The sequence below is a fragment of the Coregonus lavaretus genome, assembly GCF_964263955.1.
Source record: "Coregonus lavaretus genome assembly, chromosome: 13".
Taxonomy (NCBI): domain Eukaryota; kingdom Metazoa; phylum Chordata; class Actinopteri; order Salmoniformes; family Salmonidae; genus Coregonus; species Coregonus lavaretus.
The window spans coordinates 6,073,614-6,094,334 of record NC_140000.1 but is presented as its reverse complement, the minus strand read 5'-3'; the positions used below and the strand labels follow the sequence as shown (position 1 = coordinate 6,094,334).

Here is a 20,721-nt window from a genome sequence, read left to right as displayed (position 1 = left end):
GAGTTTTGACTAGATGGAATGCCGCTAATGTCAGAAGTGACTTTTAGTACCAGGTTAGGAAAACTTACGCAGCAGGTTAGTAGAATTAACGTAGCAGTTTAGGATAATTAGGTTAAGGTTATGAAAAAGGTTAGGGTTAGCTATAATTCTCCTGATGCATCTCAATATACACATTTTGACATCACTTTGACATCAGTGGCATCCCTTCTAGACATGACCAGTGTCCATAGACTGTAAAAAGAGTGTCAGGAAAAACAACCCCTCAATATATGATGGTTTACATTCTTTAAAAATCTTTATTTCTTGTTCATTATGACTTTACACCTCAACTGTTGACAAACAATCAACTGTCTTTTTTGTTGTTGTTTTTTTGACAACTCTAGTCTATCTCTGGGTAATAACATGTACTGTAATAATAATAATAATAATAATAATAATATAATAATATGCCATTTAGCAGATGCTTTTAACCAAAGTGACTTACAGTCATGCGTGCATACATTTTTACGTATGGGTGGTCCTGGGGATCGAACCCACTACCCTGGCGTTACAAGCGCCATGCTCTACCAATTGAGCTACAGAGGACCACTGTAGCCTATTATAAAAAATGGGAAATGGTAGGCTCTGTTGAAGTCTGATTTGGTTCTCATCATCTTAGGTAGATATTTCACAATCCTATATCAGTGAAGATCGGTAAGGCTGGGTTTACACAGGCAGCCCAATTCTGATTATTCTTCCATTAATTGGTTTTTTGACCAATCAGATCAGCTCTTTTGCAAATAATTGGGCAAAAGATCAGAATTGGGCTGACTGTGTAAACCCAGCCTTACAAATTTTCACTGATATAGGATTGTGAAATATCTACCTAAGACGTTGTGAACCACATAAAATACACCAATAATATATATTTTACAATATATATCTTGTCTATAATCTTTTGGCCAATTACCCATTCTATCCCAACTCCACCTGAACTGAGATTATTATGGCCATTTGGTCCTATATATTAAACAAATGTGAAAGAGCAAATAAAACTAAGATTTATTTAAACACTCAAGAGGTAAATGTCTATAAAAAGATGCCGGATAAAACAATTAGTTCAGCCTTAAAAAAAGATATCCCCTTCTAAAACAATAGATAAAATCCATTGATAAAAGTTTGTAGTATTTGCACTTGAAACCATCTTTGGCAAAAATCATCACGTTCCCTTGTCTCTGATTCCAAAGAGAGATGGTATGGAGAAATGCTTTGATTATGTTTTTTTGTTTTGTCTCTGTAGTAATGCACTTGGTATGGCTGTAATTCAACTGTTGCCACCTGACACCTCGCTCTCCTTGGACATGTCCCTCATCGCTCCAGCCTAGATCTTCTTTACATAATTCCCAGGAAACATGCCTTCTCTCCCGCGAAGACGACCGAACCACCAGCCTGATGGATCTGGAGGGAGGACAGGTGAGAAAAACGGTCAATCTAGATTATACAGCCCTTTTCTATCCTTAGAGGGAATTACAGGTGAAGCACAGGAAGACGGCTTTCAACTGAAGTAGAAAATGTGGTTATAGTATGCCTTTAATAATACTATAATACTAGCAGTATATAATACTAGCAGTATATCATACGTAGCAGTACTTATAGTGTATGACTAATAGCAGTTTTATACTACTGTAATGAATATACTCAGTTTATTTAAATATTATATAAATTCAGAGATGATCTACTGTAAGGGTTTAGTACCTTCAGTGAGGATTTCAATGACATCCTCCGCGTTGAAGCTCAGCTCATCAGTGTCCTGGGCATCGTAAGCATACAGCGCTCGGCATTCTGGGGAGCGAGGCTTGGGCTTGGGGGCAGGCTTGGGGCGGCCCGCTCCTGGGGAAGGCTTGACCTCCTTCGAGAGTCTACGATGAAGACTGAGCGAAATTGGCATGAGAGAAAGAGAGTAGAAGAGAGATCTAGTAAAAGTGCCAGTCTTGATTTACAGTATCTAATACCATTTGAGTATTTGAAAAAAACACCAGCAACATGAGGAAGAATATACATTTTAACAACCTAACAAGTATTCAAACAGGGCCTGAGAACTCACCCAGCCACTCCCTGGTCAGGCACGTTCATGAAGGTGGTGTCTGCCTGGCTCTGGTTGTTGGAGCGGTTGTTGGTCTGCCGGGTCCCCTGTTGTCGAGGTAGTGTGGGCTGCTCCATACTGGACTGCCGGCGGAGCAGAGAGACTCTGGACGCCCTGGACGAGGGCGGCCCACCCCGCTGACCACCACCCCCACCTCGGCCTCTGCCCCTGGGGGCGCCTGAGACACATGGACATGAAGGAGATGTTGAGTCAGGTCAAAAGTCAAATGAGTGCCATCATTGGGGATGTTCAGCTATCTAGTTCTCTCACCTTGTGACTGCTGTCGCGAGCCTGGAGGCTGGTTGCCCATGTAGCGACTTTTCCTGTTGTCTCTGCGGGTCGGTCCTGGGGAACACATGAGAAAAAGGTGTGATGTGTCAAATGCTATGGGACGGTTGCACAGACCCAGATTAAGCCTACTAATAGAAGTCTCCATTCAAAGTGCATGGACTCACTGGAGTTCTTAGGGAGCCCGGGTCCGATGGTGACTATGAGGACCTTGCTGCTGGGCTTCACAACCACCTCGTCTCCTTGGCCCGGCTGGAACTGGATCTGCCTGGAGCCAGCCGCTGAGAACGGCCCCCAACCTCCCTTTTTCACCTTAAACTCCAGTCTAAACGAGGAACAGAGAGGGAGGGAGAGAGAGAGAAGAGCATTGGGTTAAAATATGGCTTAAAAGACTCAAACTTGATTACTTTTTTGCATTATGTATCTTTGAGATTATTAATGATCGTTTACGTAAAGCATGACACTGGTATGTTTTAAGGGGCAATCAGCAGTTGCTACATCAATTTCTGGACTTATAAATTAATTATATATACCCATTGATTCTTGAAGAATATAACAATTTAGAAATGCCTCATGAGTTTAGTTGAACTTTCACACCAAGTCCAGTGTTTCCCCTAGGATTTTTTCAGAAGCGGTGGCAAAGTTAGCGTGGGGGGGGGGGGGTTCTCCCACCGAAAATGTCAAAGGCCTTACTCTTGGCCGCAGGTTTTGCTGTTTTAAAGCCAATTTCCTGCCATTCTACACATTTCAACATGGGGCGGGAGAAATCTATAGTTTTAAAGCTAATTTCCTGCCATTCTACACATTTTGCCAGGGCTTATGCTGTGTTCTTATGCTTCCCAGTGACTCAAACATTAGAACTAAATCAATGGGGGCCCCATGCCATGACAGTTTTGGAATTTTAGATTCTCCCTGACTGTCTAGTTTTCATTTTGGTGGTTAGTTCTCAAAGATGATCTTATAAATATATACCTCCATTATGTTTTCTACATACTTTATATGTGGTTTTAGTCATTTAAGTTGCTGCTAAATGAATACACCGCAGTCAGATCCCCAAATATACGCTTGTTTTACTCCAATGTTTGTATACAAAGTAAATGTAAACAAACACTGCATAGCTTCAAAACATGGTTACAACTATCATTTTGATATCATGGATGGTCAGTCCTTGCATCCATAGCTCTGTCTATGAATTTGAGAGTGGTTTTATTTCTCCAGGCCCATCTCTCAGCTTTTTATAGAAACCACTTTGTTATGGTTTCAACTGCGGATTGGCCCTTTTAGTTTAACAGTAAAACCCCACTGATTGGTCTAAGACTAAGCTCAGAGTAAAGACTTTGACTGACAGGTTGTTGAACTTGAGCGGTAGCTTCCTCTGGGTCTTCTCATCATAACGTTTGTAGAGCAGGCTGAGGAACTCTGTCTTGAAGATGCACTGAAGGACACTGTCGTAATGCTCCTCATGGATGATGAAGAAGTCATCCTGCAGGGTGCTGAGGGAGGAGAGGATACATCCTTTCAACTAAAATCTCATTTCTACTACTGTGCATCATGATCATCAACTGGTAGAACATTTCCAGAATATCTTAACCTGCACCTGAGAGAGACTGACTGAATCTTCTCCACTTCTATCTGTCTCTTCAGAACCTCGTGGATCTGCCCCTTATCTGGTCCCTGCTTCACCTTCTCCCGACCAATCAGATACAAGAACTTAGGGGTCAGGATGAGGTCACGCTTCACAGTCTGCAACATGGAGAGAGGGATATTATATAACTTGTTGCTATTATAGACTTACTGACCAGTAGCCATCAGATATATGGGGTTCAATGAGCAGACAAGCATTGGCAAGGGATGCCTTTAGCAGTATCCACCAAACCACTGATGGAGTAGAAACACTGTCTCTTCTATCTAACATGAATAACAATAGCATTATACGTTCTGTGACAATGTCAATGTTGGTTTGTTCCTGTGGTCATACTTGACTCTTACCCTAAACCTGCGGTCATATTTGGCAACCACATCTGCAAAATCGATCTTCTCCCGGCGGCCCACGAACTGTCGGATCTCGGGGTGGTTGTCGGTGCCGATGTAGTCGCCCACAAAGTTCCTGTTGAGGCTGTTTCTCCTCCTCTCCTTCTTATTCAGTAAGATGTCTGAGGCTACAGGACACACCACACTGTGACGCAGTACTGAACTGACAGGACACACCACACTGTGACGCAGTACTGAACTGACAGGACACACCACACTGTGACGCAGTACTGAACTGACAGGACACACCACACTGTGATGCAGTACTGAACTGACAGGACACACCACACTGTGATGCAGTACTGAACTGACAGGACACAACGCACTGTGATGCAGTACTGAACTGACAGGACACACCACACTGTGATGCAGTACTGAACTGACAGGACACACCACACTGTGATGCAGTACTGAACTGACAGGACACAACGCACTGTGATGCAGTACTGAACTGACAGGACACAACGCACTGTGATGCAGGGCTTAACATATACAGTAGATAGAACCCTCTATTATGCAGTACTGAACGTACATGGCAAAAAGCTAATTCCCACAGAGAGAAACCAATGACTTACCTTCCTCTCTCATCTTGACGTACTTGCGGACGGCGATGTGTTTGCGCCAGGCCTTCTGGATGGCCCGAGCATATCCATTATACTTCCTTTCCCTCATCTCCTCCAGCAAGAACAACTACAGAAACACATTTCAAAATAGTTATTTCAATTATTGCCTTTATAGTAAGAAGAACCAGACAGTTCTGTGTCAGTATAGAGGTTTTCTAGGTAACAAGAGAAAGACGTACTGATTCTGGGGCCTTGATGAAGATCTTGGTCTTTCCCAGCTGGTACTGGTCCTGGTCCATGTTGACAGAGTGGAGGAGGTGGAGAACCCCCTTCCTCTCCTCCCCTGTCCACTGGGGCCACGTCTCCCTGGTCAGGATGGCGTACCTGGAGGACCACACACACACACAACCATTTTACTGGACTGGCAGAATGTCCTGAAGTCCCCATAATTTTTTTAATGAATAGAAACAAAACAGGAACAAAATACATTTATACTGATGTTTGAAATCTGTGAAGCCAGCATGGAAATCCATCTCTTGACTCCTGACCACCGTATGACCCCTGACCCATATGACCTTAGGGCTCACCTCTGCAGGAACTTGGCGAAGGCTCGGCGGAAGGCGTACCCGGCGCGGCGCACACGAATGTTCTCCCGCAGGCCCAGGTACTCCACCTGGTGTTTGGCCCGAGAGTCCTCCCAGTCCCGAGGCTTCTTGGTCTCGTTGGGTTTGATGCAGCGGATGTAGTGGGGGGTGCACTTCATCAGAGTCTGGACCAGGTTGTTGGCTTGTTTCTGAAGGACATGGAGGTTCAATCATCCATCTTTGTAGAACAGACCAGGTGCTCAGAGCAATAAAAACAACTGATAGAAGAAAATGTATCCCTGTACAATAACACATTCAGTGACCTGTGGATATTATGGAAGACAGCGGGGTGGAGGAGTCATTCATCTGAGTTTGGACTGGCATGTCTGTTTCCATAGCAACAATAATCTCTTGTGGACAGATCTACGTAAACATAACTGGTACCGTAGAATCTGTCGGGTAGGAATGGGATAAGGAGCAGCAGTAGTTACGGTGTTTGGGTTTTTCGTCACTGGTAATTTGGACAAATCACGATTTCGCAGGTGTTAGCATCTTTCGAATTTCGGGAGGGAGGGGACATTCGGCCCGTAGAGAGAGGGGGTGGAGCATCTGGTTCCACTCCTCGTTCTAGCATCTCGTCATCTCTTAACACGTATGGACCCAGAACTTAATCAAGCAGCTGACCAATTACGTGAGACTTTGTCCTGGGTTTACCGAGATTATAGTAGCACACAACCGTGTCAGATCCTTACCTTGATCTTGCTACTGGCGGTGGTAGGACGGCCCTTTTTCTCTGCCTCTAGGTTTTCTGGGAAAAGGGTTTTTATGAAGGCACTGCCCAAACACACAGACAGACAGACAGACAGACAGACAGACAGACAGACACAGACAGAGACAGACAGAGAGAGAGACAGAGAGAGACAGAGAGACAGAGAGACAGAGAGACAGAGAGAGACAGAGAGAGAGACAGAGAGAGAGAGAGAGAGAGACTGGTCAGTGGCGGTCTATGGAATTATCATATAGTATACCTATTATAACACTTCTAACTACACTTACAATTCACTGCTCTGCATCAGCTCAATGATGTCATTGAAGAGCACATCTCTGTTCCTCTCACAGAAGCCACTGACGTCATAGGACACCTGAGAGAGAGAGGACAAGCTCTGAGTCTTTAATTTCAGCATTTTCCCCTAACACATTCTGATATTTAGGAGATGTGGTCTCCATGTACTCCAAACCCCCACCAGGGGGCAATGTACCAAATTAAATCAAAGAGCTGTAATCTTTGGAATGTTGGACTGTTGGTCAATGTTGGTTCAGTGTGTAATGAGGATGTATTCTAAATGGATTCTAAAAGGCCCATAGTGTTTGTGCTATATGGTGTCCTTGCCTTGCCAGCGTAGTGGTGCACTATGAAGCCTTTATTCCAGCTGTTGAAGTGCTCATGGGAGCTGATTCCCCCTTGTAACTTCTGGATCAGAGTCTGGTCAGCGCCCTCCCCCTTAGCATGCATGGTGGCACACACATCGTCCAAGATACTCATGATGCCTGGGGGGTTCTGGGTAATAAGAACAAGGCATATCAATAACTGTACCACACACAACATCTACTGGTACTGTAGTTCACCTGAATTACACACAAAATGGCCGCCCCCAACTTCAGCACTACAGGAAATGGCCGAATATGATCCCTCACCAGTTTGGACTCAATGAGGTCACACACGATTTTGTTGTTAAAGTACTCGATTGGCGTCCACTTGATCCCTTCCTGCACATACTCCTCCTACAAGAAACAATGTAAGTATCTGGGAAAACAAGCCAAAGTAATGTAGACGTATCACAAGACGAAAGAGTGAAACAAGTAATGTAGAGTTATCACTTACCTGCTCAGCTTTTAACGTGAGCTCAATGAAAATCTGCTGCAGTTTCTCATTCACAAAGTTGATGCAGAACTGCTCAAAGCCGTTTTTCTATTAGTGTTAAATAGAGATGTGAAGGAAAATGTTATGTTTGTGCTTTTCTAATAACCAATTCGACTGGGTTCATGCAAGTGACTGATTGATCATGCCTGGGAGGAATCCTCACTATCAGTATAAGCAATTTGGCTGTACGCCCAGAACCTTGTTTAGAAAAAAGAAAGGGATATCTCAGTTTCAAGGTGGTCTCAGCTTGGAGAGAAGAAGCCTCGTGAGGTATTGGTAGGTCACATGAATGAACCAAAAGTTAATGATGAATGTATTATGAATTATGAATAAGCTAAATCATGCAAATATAACTTGTCTGTGTAAGCAGTATATAAGAGAACTAACGGGACTGTCCCGGCGAAACTCCTGACAGACGTGTTCTACTTGGTGCATTAAGTTTGTTGTAAACTCTCCAGCTTGCTGATAATAAAGAATGACTCATTTAAGATGAACTTCAGGTGTCCCTGGTGGTAATTTCCACAACAGAGAGAATACATAGTATTAATGATTTTGTATGAATAAAAAGCAGTAAACTTTCAACACATATACTTAACAGTAGGTAACTGGAGGTGGCAATTAGGTGTGCAGGCCATATGTGTGCAATCTTAAACAAAATGACATGTGGTCTAACAGTAGGCCTATAGGTGGAAATGATTATGTATGGTGATGTATGCAGTTTTTAAATAAATGAGGTCCAACAGTAGAAGTGGGACAACTCCTGTATGAGGCAGCACAGAAATATCCACCTGGAAGATTTCAAAGCCATAGATGTCCAGCACCCCAATGTTGAATTCCTCATGGTCTTTCTGTATGGCTTTGTTGATAGACTGGGGGAGAGGAGAGAGGAAAGAAAGACAGACAGATAGACAGAGACAGAGACAGAGAGAGACAGAGAGAGACAGAGACAGAGAGAGACAGGAATGAAGAAGTTTAAACGCTAAAGAGCAATGATACAGTACTATGATACAGTACTACAATAAAATGAAGTGTCATGGTTGTAGCAACAGTACTGCAGTAAACCTCTTGTGAGACAACAGGACAGAACATGTGTAAGCTGCACTGCCTCCCTACTGCTCCCATCTCTAGACACGTTCCATCATGACTGTAAGTCGCTTTGGATAAAAGCATCTGCTAAATGGCATATTATTATTATCTTGTGTGGCTCCCACACCAGCAGTCAAAAGACAAACAACTGCACAAGGATCCGGACAGCAAGTCCAATACATGTTCCGATAAGAGCTATGACTCTGTAGTAAGTGTGAACATGTTTGGCCATGCTTTGCTGTTAAATGTTCCTTCTACTAGTTAACTGGTCAACATATAGGTGAGCAAATTGATATGTGGATAAAAGGAACCTCACTGACAGGTTCCTTCTGAAATTAAATGGAGACTTACATCCACAAGAAAGTCAAACAGGCGTGAGTAGAGAGCTTTGGAGAGGGCGTCCCGTGTGAAGGAGGCCTGCTCTGTGTTCAGGGTGACAGCGATGCTCTCTGTCTTACCCCCCCACTTGCTGTCCATGATCCGGCTGGTCAGCTTGTTCTTCAGACCCTCCTGGGAGATTCCCAACAGGTAGGCCGGGAACGCCAGGACTGCCAGAACATGGAGGACAGGAAGTGAGATAGGACAAAGAGGGGGATCACAAGTGCAAAGAGGGTATAGGATAGGGGTTGATTTGGGATTGTGTGTGTGTGTGTGTGTGTGTGTGTGTGTGTGTGTGTGTGTGCGCGCGTGCGTGTGTGTGTAAGCGTAACTCACAGTCCTCACTCTCCACCACAGCATAGTTTCCCTCCTCTCTGAAGGCGATGTTGCCCAGATGCAGGATGCCTGCTACGATCTGCAGCACCATGTCCTGCTCGTCTACAGACAGGCCCACCACTGACATGGCCTCCTAAAACACATACACACAATGAAGACAAACTGCCTCTCTAGACATGTGAAAAAAAAGAGAGAGAGAGAGAGAGAGAGAGCTCACCATGGTGTCAGAGAATTCCTTCTTATCGTTGACATCCTCCACGGTGTAGGTGCCAGACTGGTTCAGGTAGAGGTAGTAGTCAGGTGTGGTGACACCAAGGTTCTCCCTCATCTCTTTAGTGGCACCCATCAGGAGCTAAGGGTCAAGGGTCAGAGGTTGTTTGGTCAAAGGTTAAATAAGTGATGTAATTCTCTCCGTAATTAGTTATTCTGTCCCACCTGGTAGTAGATGTGGAAGTTCCTCTCTCCCTGGTTCTGTGACACCACCCTGGACTTCTCCAACAGGAAGTTGGAGATCTTCCCTCCGTCTGGCTCTCCTCCACGGCTGAACTGGATCTCAAAGTACTTCCCCTGTGGTAACACAGAACACAGTGATTAAGGTTCCTTGTCCAGATAAGGCCTAAACCAGGAATGCAACAATAAAAGCTCCACCTAGATTTCTCCCTATTACTTTCACCTTTCTGGTCCCATCAGATCTGTCAATGGGAGTGAAGGGCAGAAGGCCACAACATTTTTGGAATGAAATGCACCCCTAATTCCTTATCCATTCTATCGGTATTCCCAGATTCCCTGTTCTACTCACAAAGCGACTGGAGTTATTGTTGCGCACGGTCTTGGCATTCCCAAAGGCCTCCAGGAGAGGGTTGGATTGGAGGATGATGTCTTTTACGTGCTGTGAAGAAGAAGAATAAAGGAGAACAGATGAACGCACTAATACGTGTCTGAGAAGATGAAATGAGAGAATGGAAGGGAGAATTAGATGAATGGATCCCCTATACCTGGACTTTGGAACCTCCGCCCGACACCTTGGAGATGTAGCCCATTATGTATTTTGCTGCTACAGTCTTTCCTGCTCCACTCTCCCCACTGCAAAGACAATGGAAAAGCTTTGTGAAACAGAGCAACACCCTAACTCATTGTGATGACATCCCATTGACAGAATGCATGGTTTATGTGAAAGTTCAGGTTACTACAAAGTATAAAGCTTGATCTCTGGGAGTGAGATGATTGGTCAGACCTGATGATGACACACTGGTTCTCACAGTCGATCATCATGTTGCGGTACATGTTGTCAGCCAGGGCGTAGATGTGAGGGGGGTTCTCATACTGGGCCTGACAAAGGAGGAGCAAGCATCATTCCAATGTCCACGGCAGGTAGCCTAGCGGTTAAGAGCGTTGGGCAGGTAACTGAAAGGTTGCTGGTTTGAATCACTAAGTCGGCTAGGTGAAAAATCTGTTGATGTGCCCTTCCTGGATAAGAGCGTCTGCTAAATGACTAAAATGTACAAACACATACATACATACATACATACATTCAGTTGAAGTCGGAAGTTTACATACACTTAGGTTGGAGTTATTAAAACTAGTTTTTCAACCACTCCACAAATTTCTTGTTTACAAACTATAGTTTTGGCAAGTCGGATAGGACATCTACTTTGTGCATGATACAAGTAATTTTTCCAACAATTGTTTACAGACAGATTATTTCACTTATAATTCACTGTATCACAATTCCAGTGGGTCAGAAGTTTACATACACTAAGTTGACTGTGCCTTTAAACAGCTTGGAAAATTCCAGAAAATGATGTCATGGCTTTAGAAGCTTCTGATAGGCTAATTGGCATCATTTGAGTCAATTGGAGGTGTACCTGTGGATGTATTTCAAGGCCTACCTTCAAACTCATTGCCTCTTTGCTTGACATCATGGGAAAATCAAACGAAATCAGCCAAGACCTCAGAAAAATAATTGTAGACCTCCACAAGTCTGGTTCATCCTTGGGAGCAATTTCCAAACGCCTGAAGGTACCACGTTCATCTGTACAAACAATAGTATGCAATAAAAAAAACTGACTACGGTTTGCAACTGCACATGGGGACAAAGATAGTACTTTTTGGAGAAATGTCCTCTGGTCTGATGAAATAAAAATAGAACTGTTTGGCCATAATGACCATCGTTAAGTTTGGAGGAAAAAGGGGGTCGCTTGCAAGCCGAAGAACACCATCCCAACCGTGAAGCACGGGGGTGGCAGCATCATGCTGTGGGGGTGCTTTGCTTCAGGAGGGACTGGTGCACTTCACAAAATAGATGGCATCATGAGGAAGGAAAATTATGTGGATATATTGAAGCAATATCTCAAGACATCAGTCAGGAAGTTAAAGCTTGGTCGCAAATGGGTCTTCCAAATGGACAATGACCCCAAGCATACTTCCAAAGTTGTGGCAAAATGGCTGAAGGACAACAAAGTCAAGGTATTGGAGTGGCCATCACAAAGCCCTGACCTCAATCCTATAGATTTTTTTTTGGCCAGAACTGAAAAAGCGTGTGCAAGCAAGGAAGCCTACAAACCTGACTCAGTTACACCAGCACTGTCAGGAGGAATGGGCCAAAATTCACCCAACTTATTGTGGGAAGCTTGTGGAAGGCTACCCGAAACGTTTGACCCAAGTTAAACATTTTAAAGGCAATGCTACCAAATTCTCATTGAGTGTATGTAAACGTCTGACCCACCGGGAATGTGATGAAATAAATAAAAGCTGAAATAAATCATTCTCTCTACTATTATTCTGACATTTCACATTCTTAAAATAAAGTGGTGATCCTAACTGACCTAAGACAGGGAATTGTTACTAGGATTAAATGTCAGGAATTGTGAAAAACTGAGTTTAAATGTATTTGGTGAAGGTGTATGTAAACTTCCGACTTCAACTGTACATACAGTACCAGTCAAAAGTCACACCTACTCATTCAAGGGCTTTTCTTTATTTTTTACTATTTTCTACATTGTAGAATAATAGTGAAGACATCAAAACTATGAAATAACACATATGGAATCATGTACAGTTGAAGTCAGAAATTTACATACACCTTAGCCAAATACATTTAAACTCAGTTTTTCACAATTCCTGACATTTAATCCTAGTAAAAATGCCCTGTCTTAGGTCAGTTAGGATCTCTACTTTTTTTAAGAATGTAAAATGTCAGAATAATAGTAGAGAGAATGATTTCTTTCAGCTTTTATTTCTTTCATCACATTCCCAGTGGGTCAGACGTTTACACTCAATTAGTATTTGGTAGCATTGCCTTTAAATTGTTTAACATCGGTAAGACGTTTCGGGTAGCCTTCCACAAGCTTTCCACAACAAGTTGGGTGAATTTTGGCCCATTCCTCCTGACAGAGCTGGTGTAACTGAGTCAGGTTTGTAGGCCTCCTTGCTCGCACACGCCTTTTCAGTTCTGCCCACAATTTTCTATAGGATTGAGGTCAGGGCTTTGTGATGTCCACAACTTTGGAAGTATGCTTGGGGTCGTTGTCCATTTGGAAGACCCATTTGCGACCAAGCTTTAACTTCCTGACTGATGTCTTGAGATGTTGCTTCAATATATCCACATAATTTTCCTTCCTCATGATGCCATCTATTTTGTGAAATGCACCAGTCCCTCCTACAGCAAAGCACCCCCACAGCATGACGCTACCACCCCGTGCTTCACGGTTGGGATGGTGTTCTTCGGCTTGCAAGCTCCCCCTTATTCATCCAAACATAACGATGGTCATTATGAACAAACAGTTCTATTTTTGTTTCATCAGACCAGAGGACATTTCTCCAAATAGTACGATCTTTGTCCCCATGTGCAGTTGCAAAACGTAGTCTGGCTTTTTTATGGCAGTTTTGGAGCAGTGGCTTCTTCCTTGCTGAGCGGCCTTTCAGGTTATGTCGATATAGGACTTGGTTTATTGTGGATATAAATACTTTTGTACCTGTTTCCTCCAGCATCTTCACAAGGTCCTTTGCTGTTGTTCTGGGATTGATTTGCACTTTTCGGAACCAAAGTACGTTCATCTCTAGGAGACAGAACGCGTCTCCTTCCTGAGCGGTATGACGGCTGCGTGGTCCCATGGTGTTTATACTTGCATACAATTGTTTTTACAGATTAACATGGTACCTTCAGGCGTTTGGAAATTGCTCCCAAGGATGAACCAGACTTGTGGAGGTCTACAGTTTTTTTTCTGAGGTCTTGGCTGATTTCTTTAGATTTTCTAAGCTTCTAATGCCATGACATCATTTTCTGGAATTTTCCAAGTTGTTTAAAAGGCACAGTCAACTTAGTGTATGTAAACTTCTGACCCACTGGAATTGTGATACAGTGAATTATAAGTGAAATAATCTGTCTGTAAACAATTGTTGGAAAAATTACTTGTGTCATGACAAAGTAGATGTCCTAACCGACTTGCCAAAACTATAGTTTGTTAACAAGAAATTTGTGGAGTGGTTGAAAAATGAGTTTTAATGACTCCAACCTAAGCGTATGTAAACTTCCGACTTCAACTGTAGTAACCCAAAAAGTGTTAAACAAATCAAAATATATTTTATATTTGAGATTCTTCAAAGTAGCCACCCTTTGTCTTGATAACAGCTTTGCACACTCTTGGCATTCTCTCAACCAGCTTCATGAGGAATGTTTTTCCAACAGTCTTGAAGGAGTTCCCACATATGCTGAGCACTTGTTGGCTGCTTTTCCTTCACCCTGTGGTCCAACTCATCCCAAACCATCTCAATTGGGTTGAGGTCGGGTGATTGTGGAGGCCAGATCATCTGATGCAGCACTCCATCACTCTCCTTGGTCAAATAGCTCTTACACAGCCTGGAGGTGTGTTGGGTCATTGTCCTGTTGAAAAACAAATGATAGTCCCACTAAGCCCAAACCAGATGGGATGGCGTATCGCTGCAGAATCCTGTGGTAGCCATGCTGGTTAAGTGTGCCTTGAATTCTAAATAAATCACTGCCAGTGTCACCAGAAAAGCACCCCCACACCATCACACCTCCTCCTCCATGCTGCACGGTGGGAACCACACATGCGGAGATCATCCGTTTACCTACTCTGCGTCTCACAAAGACACGGCGGTTGGAACCAAAAATCTAATTTGGACTCATCAGACCAAAGGACAGATTTACACTAGTCTAATGTCCATTGCTCGTGTTTCTTGGCCAAGCAAGTCTCTTCTTCTTATTGGTGTCCTTTAGTAGAGGTTTCTTTGCATCAATTCGACCATGAAGGCCTGATTCACGCAGTCTCCTCTGAACAGTTGATGTTGAGATGTGTCTGTTACTTTAACTCTGTGAAGCATTATTTGGGCTGCAATCTGAGGCGCAGTTAAGTCTAATGAACTTATCCTCTGCAGCAGAGGTAACTCTGGGTGTTCCTTTCCTTTGGCGGTCCTCATGAGAGACAGTTTCATCATAGCGCTTGATGGTTTTTGCGACTACACTTTCTTGAAATGTTACGAATTGACTGACCTTCATGTCTTAAAGTAATGATGGACTGTCGTTTCTCTTTGCTTATTTGCACTGTTCTTGCCATAATATGGACTTGGTCTTTCACCAAATAGGGCTATCTTCTGTATACCACCCCTACCTTGTCACAACACAACTGATTGGCTCAAACGCATTAAGAAGGAAAGAAATTCCACAAATTAACTTTTAACAAGGCACACTTGTTAATTGAAATGCATTCCAGGTGACTACCTCATGAAGCTGGTTGAGAGAATGCCAAGAGTGTGCAAAGCTGTCATCAAGGCAAAGGGTGGCTACTTTGAAGAATCTCAAAAACAAATCAAAATATATTTTATATAACACTTTTTCCATATGAAAATATGTGTTATTTCATAGTTTTGATGTCTTCACTATTATTCTACAATGTAGAAAATAGTAAAAATAAAGAAAAACCCTGGAATGAGTAGGTGTGTCCAAACATTTGACTGGTACTATATATATATATATATATATATATATATATATATATATATATATATATATATACACAATGAGGGAAAAAAGTATTTGATGCCCTGCTGATTTTGTACGTTTGCCCACTGACAAAGAAATGATCAGTCTATAATTTTAATGGTAGGTTTATTTGAACAGTGAGAGACAGAATAACAACAAAAAAATCCAGAAAAACGCATGTCAAAATGTTATAAATTGATTTGCATTTTAATGAGGGAAATAAGTATTTGCCAGTTCTTGCTGTGAGATGTTACCCCACTCTTCCGCCAAGGCACCTGCAAGTTCCCAGACATTTCTGGGGGGAATGGCCCTAGCCCTCACCCTCCGATCCAACAGGTCCCAGACGTGCTCAATGGGATTGAGATCCGGGCTCTTCGCTGGCCATGGCAGAACACTGACATTCTGTCTTGCAGGAAATCACGCACAGAACAAGCAGTATGGCTGGTGGCATTGTCATGCTGGAGGGTCAGGTCAGGATGAGCCTGCAGGAAGGGTACCACATGAGGGAGGAGGATATCTTCCCTGTAACGCACAGTGTTGAGATTGCCTGCGATGACAACAAGCTCAGTCCGATGATGCTGTGACACACCGCCCCAGACTATGACGGACCCTCCACCTCCAAATCGATCCCGCTCCAGAGTACAGGCCTCTGTCCTTCTACGATAAACGTGAATCCGACAATCACCCCTGGTGAGACAAAACCGTGACTCGTCAGTGAAGAGCACCTTTTGCCAGTCCTGTCTGGTCCAGCGATGGTGGGTTTGTGCCCATAGGCAACGTTGTTGCCGGTGATGTCTGGTGAGGACCTGCCTTACAACAGGCCTACAAGCCCTCAGTCCAGCCTCTCTCAGCCTATTGCGGACAGTCTGAGCACTGATGGAGGTATTGTGCATTCCTGGTGTAACTTGGGCAGTTGTTGTTGCCATCCTGTACCTGTCCCGCAGGTGTTATGTTCGGATGTACCGATCCTGTGCAGGTGTTGTTACACGTGGTCTGCCACTGCGAGGACGATCAGCTGTCCGTCCTGTCTCCCTGTAGCGCTGTCTTAGGCGTCTCACAGTACGGACGTTGCAATTTATTGCCCTGGCCACATCTGCAGTCCTCATGCCTCCTTGCAGCATGCCTAAGGCACGTTCACGCAGATGAGCAGGGACCCTGGGCATCTTTCTTTTGGTGTTCAGTAGAAAGGCCTCTTTAGTGTCCTAAGTTTTCATAACTGTGACCTTAATTGCCTGCCGTCTGTAAGCTGTTAGTGTCTTAAAGATCGTTCCACAGGTGCATGTTCATTAATTGTTTATGGTTCATTGAACAAGCATGGGAAACAGTGTTTAAACCCTTTACAATGAAGATCTGTGAAGTTATTTGGATTTTTACGAATTATCTTTGAAAGACAGGGTCCTGAAAAAGGGACGTTTCTTTTTTTGCTGAGTTTATATATGTTTTCTACAAGCCCTAGGTGGCTTGCTATCAATTATCCAGCACTTTATTTTCAACATATACTGTCTTGTTATTAGATGTGTTTTTGTCCAGCTTGGTAAACAGCATTCACAATAGATTAAGCTTCTTACTTACAGCACTTTAGATAAATAGTGATACAAAAAAATAATTTACAAAAACTTCAGCAGCAGCAGACATTCTCACATATTTGTAATAGAACTGGTTAATCGAGTGTCTACTGGTCCCTCAGACCAGAGTGAAACTAAGGACATTAACTGAGAGACAGGAAGCGTTGGGGTTATTCATTAACTCTGTCATTATGAGGTGAGGTAAACAATGGACAACATAATGGCATTGAACATATCATTTACATGATAGTGGGAATGTGGAAGGGCCTACTTTGCATCACATATTGATAAGCAGGACTATACAATCAGCCTTTTGTACACTACAGTTTCTCCGTCTAGATCGAGTGATGCAAACAAATCTTGAAACTGGTAGGTAGGTGCAGCCAGCCAGCCAGCCAGCCAGCCAGCCAGCCAGCCAGACAGCCAGACAGCAGAAAGCCCAGTGGGTTTAGTAGTGTATATTACTCACAGCTCCCTGGTAGAGCTCCACCTCTCTGTCAGTGAAGTAGGGCAGCTGTTTAAAGGGGTTGACAGAGATCAGCACCGACCCTATGTAGGTCTGAGGAAGACCTGTTAAGGAAAATTTGAATAACCATCTAGAATACAGCACCGGCAGGGGCCACAACGGCATTGATGTGTATAGTTGTAGCTGTGATCGCAGTGCTAGTCCCTAACGCTACATGTGGTGTACTGTAAATATGGTGGTTGAGACACAAACATATTACCCTTCCATGTTGTTCTACACTTTTTTTAAAGTATGTTATTAAGGCTAATCTCATAACAAGCTAATGTGGCTGAAGTGATCACAGGGTGTGTGTGTGTGTGTGTGTGTGTATGACAGAGAGACTACGGTGTATGTACATCTACAAAGCAGAGCAAAGCCTCAGTGTATTTGCCACATATAGCAGTGTGTGCCCTGGTTCTACTACAAGCTGAAAGATACAAAGATGTAGTCGTCCATGTATCTCTTCTTGAGGTTGTCAGTGATGGCATCCTCGTTGATCTTGGAGAGCAGGACCATGTCGTCCACCCCGCTGATCTTAACATTCTGGGTCTGCCAGTGGTAGCGCTCCTTACTCCCCTGAGACAGAGAAACAGAGACAGAGACAGAGAAAGACAGAGCGAAAGAGGGAGACAGAGAAAGAGGGAGGCAGAGAGAGAGGGAGGCAGAGAGAGAGGGAGACAGAGAAAGAAAGAGGGAGATAGACTGGTTGCAATAAGATTATCTGTGCAAATTCAACTCCTCTCCTTGCCCATTAATGAACACTCATATGTCCTCATTAACTCAGAACACTGACTGAGGAGTGGGATCAGTGATGTGCTGGTAGCAGGGGAAACTGAATATGCAGGAATCTGACATAACAACTACTTTACACAAAAGGCTGTGAGCTCTTCAAAATCGCATTGTGGAATTCTGTAATGTACAACGGTTTGTGTGGTGCAAATTGTAACGGCCGCACAATGTACACTGGTGGTCACCAACCTTGTACACAATACATGATATCAAAGTAGCAATCCAATACACTGTTTAGACTGTGCCTAACATGCATGACACAAATAAGCTTAATTGAAGTGTTATGACCAGAAAGTAAAGAAACACAGTCTTCATACTCACCGCACCACACAACCATAAAGATTTTCCCACCACATGTATTACACAATCACAGCAGCCTCTATTTCCAGAAGAGGATGAGAGCTATGGTCATACTCTAACAGCTAAAGAAGAAATGTCTCAACCGTTGACGTGAATCTACACACTCTTCCCGAAATAACCTTGAATATTGCCATATTGACCACAAGTTAGCGCTGTAGTAATATAATAATATAGCGGTGTGCCTGCCAGGATGAAACAGAACAGTATAATTTTATTTATTTAATCTTTATTTAACTAGGCAAGTCAATTTAGAACAAATTCTTAATTACAATAACGGCCTACCATGAGTCAATAAATGTTTATGATCGAAATACCCTGGACAATTCAGTGATGTAAAGTAATTGTCAAACACACATCACATTATACAAGGTGCTGAATGAAAAACTCTGCATATGAAAGAAACAGAAAGGTTAAGGAGCAATATAGTGTGCAGGCTGTGTAGTTTCTTGATACATTCAGTGATGGTCAGATGGGCATGCAGAGGCAATGCCACGAGGTAAAGACCTTGTGATTTATCAGTCATGAATCACCATGACAGACAGACGGTTTGGGTATTGCAACAGACAGTCCAGTTCTCGTGGAACAATCATGTGTCTGTAGAATTTATAACAAGGAACCAAACAGGTCACAGGGTGAATATCAACAGTGGTTTGTTCTCCTTTTCTCTTTAACTTGATCAGTATTGATCAAAATGAGGAGATCGGGAAAGTATGAATATTCTGTCACGTTGTCCTCCTGAATGTGTCCAACCAATACACAGACTCCCGATGTTGAGTCCCAAAGCTATGACCAGGCATAATTTTGTATGCATGACGTCACAGAGAGGGGTCTGTCCCCCGTGGACCTCAAATCTTCCTATCCTGAATTGTCTACATTCCATTTCCCTCCTAGGGCCTGTTCAGTGGGGATAATACTGCCCAGACACGTTGTTCCAGGTTGATTCATTTGAATCAGCTTCACATGCTGTTTGGCAGGGAAGACAGCAAAACAAACCATTTTGCTACCTGAGTGCAGTAACGTTTAGAGGCAAAACATTTACTATAGTAGCATAGCCACGGGAAGTAGTTTTTGATTTTTTTGTAGGCAGCAGAGAAAACAATGTTTTGCATGTTCTTATTGGTGCACTAATACAGTACTATTAAAGGCCCAGTGCACTACTTTGTGAGAAAAATAAACAAATAAACAATTAATATATTTTTTTATTCCGATTTTTCAGGGGGTGCTCCAGCACCCCAACTCTCCGTGGCTAAGTGTAGTAGACTGCAGGTATGCATAGGCTGTGATTTAGGTGTACATGCAATGGGACCACTGGAAAAAGTGGATGCCCAGGCTAGTAGTGAGTTTCCATCGGTGGTTAGGCCTAAGCTATGTGCCTATTCCAATGTTATTAGATACGATAGCTCCCTTTCCCTGTCACCTTTCCTATAGCCTAGCACCACTGATCATGACTTGACAGGTGGAAGCAACACTAAGGTGAAAACCTGTCCATACTTTTCAGTTATTGGAAAGGAGATCAAGAAGTACTGGGACATTTGAGGCAATAGCCTACTGATTGAATCAAATGTTCACAACAAGGAAGTCTGTGCAAAATAAATCTGCGCAGACTTACTGATATTTGCATCGTGTGGTTCCAACAGTGCCAGTTGTTTAAAGTTAGTGATTTTTGTATCAAAGAATGGACAGCGCCTTTTCGAGCTCCGATCATGCAGCCAAGGATATTTGTCTACAATCCTTGTCAGCCACCAGGTTTTTGTATCACAAGCACTAAGCAATCTGACTTGTGCTGGCTCAAATAATATTCTCCAGTCGGGAGAGAAGCACAAACTTCACATGAGTAGGCTACACTTTGATTTATGATGTTTAAATGAATTTCGGTGTGTAGTTGTGAATGAGAAAAACGCAGAGAAATTAAAGTATAGGTTACTTACCATTTTAACTTGATATTACTTCCTGATTCACTTCCCAGCCGTAAATTTTGAGAAATCCACTTACACGGAAAGCTTGAGGCGCTAAGCAAGGAATGTCCCGAGCTCAGGTGAAACTCAAACGTAATATCATACTTATAAATCTAAAGATGGTTAATTTAATTTTCGGTATTATATGCTGTTTTCTATAATTGTAAAAACTTTCACCCGGTGCTTCAAAGTTGATGGAGTAGCCTAGCCTGACTTCTTCTAAGGAGGTGTGGTCAG

At 43.1% G+C, this 20,721-nt stretch overlaps 1 protein-coding gene across 1 annotated transcript; it reads right to left on the bottom strand.

The window, feature by feature from the left end:
* Window positions 1-274: 274 nt before the first annotated feature.
* Window positions 275-20,715, bottom strand: LOC311139591 (unconventional myosin-Ie-like). Its single transcript, XM_084174499.1, has 27 exons — window positions 20,458-20,715; window positions 17,819-17,956; window positions 17,345-17,434; window positions 10,544-10,638; window positions 10,305-10,392; window positions 10,109-10,198; window positions 9,745-9,876; window positions 9,527-9,661; window positions 9,310-9,442; window positions 8,947-9,143; window positions 8,298-8,378; window positions 7,471-7,557; window positions 7,284-7,370; window positions 6,979-7,146; window positions 6,645-6,730; window positions 6,341-6,422; window positions 5,592-5,797; window positions 5,244-5,388; window positions 5,017-5,131; window positions 4,400-4,569; window positions 4,008-4,153; window positions 3,757-3,903; window positions 2,578-2,735; window positions 2,393-2,467; window positions 2,084-2,300; window positions 1,735-1,910; window positions 275-1,437 (listed from the first exon to the last, which is right to left on the bottom strand). The coding sequence occupies exons 1-27, from the start codon at window positions 20,458-20,460 to the stop codon at window positions 1,361-1,363; spliced, it is 3,324 nt and encodes a 1,107-aa protein (XP_084030625.1). The 5' UTR covers window positions 20,461-20,715; the 3' UTR covers window positions 275-1,360.
* Between the last annotated feature and the right edge of the window lie 6 nt (window positions 20,716-20,721).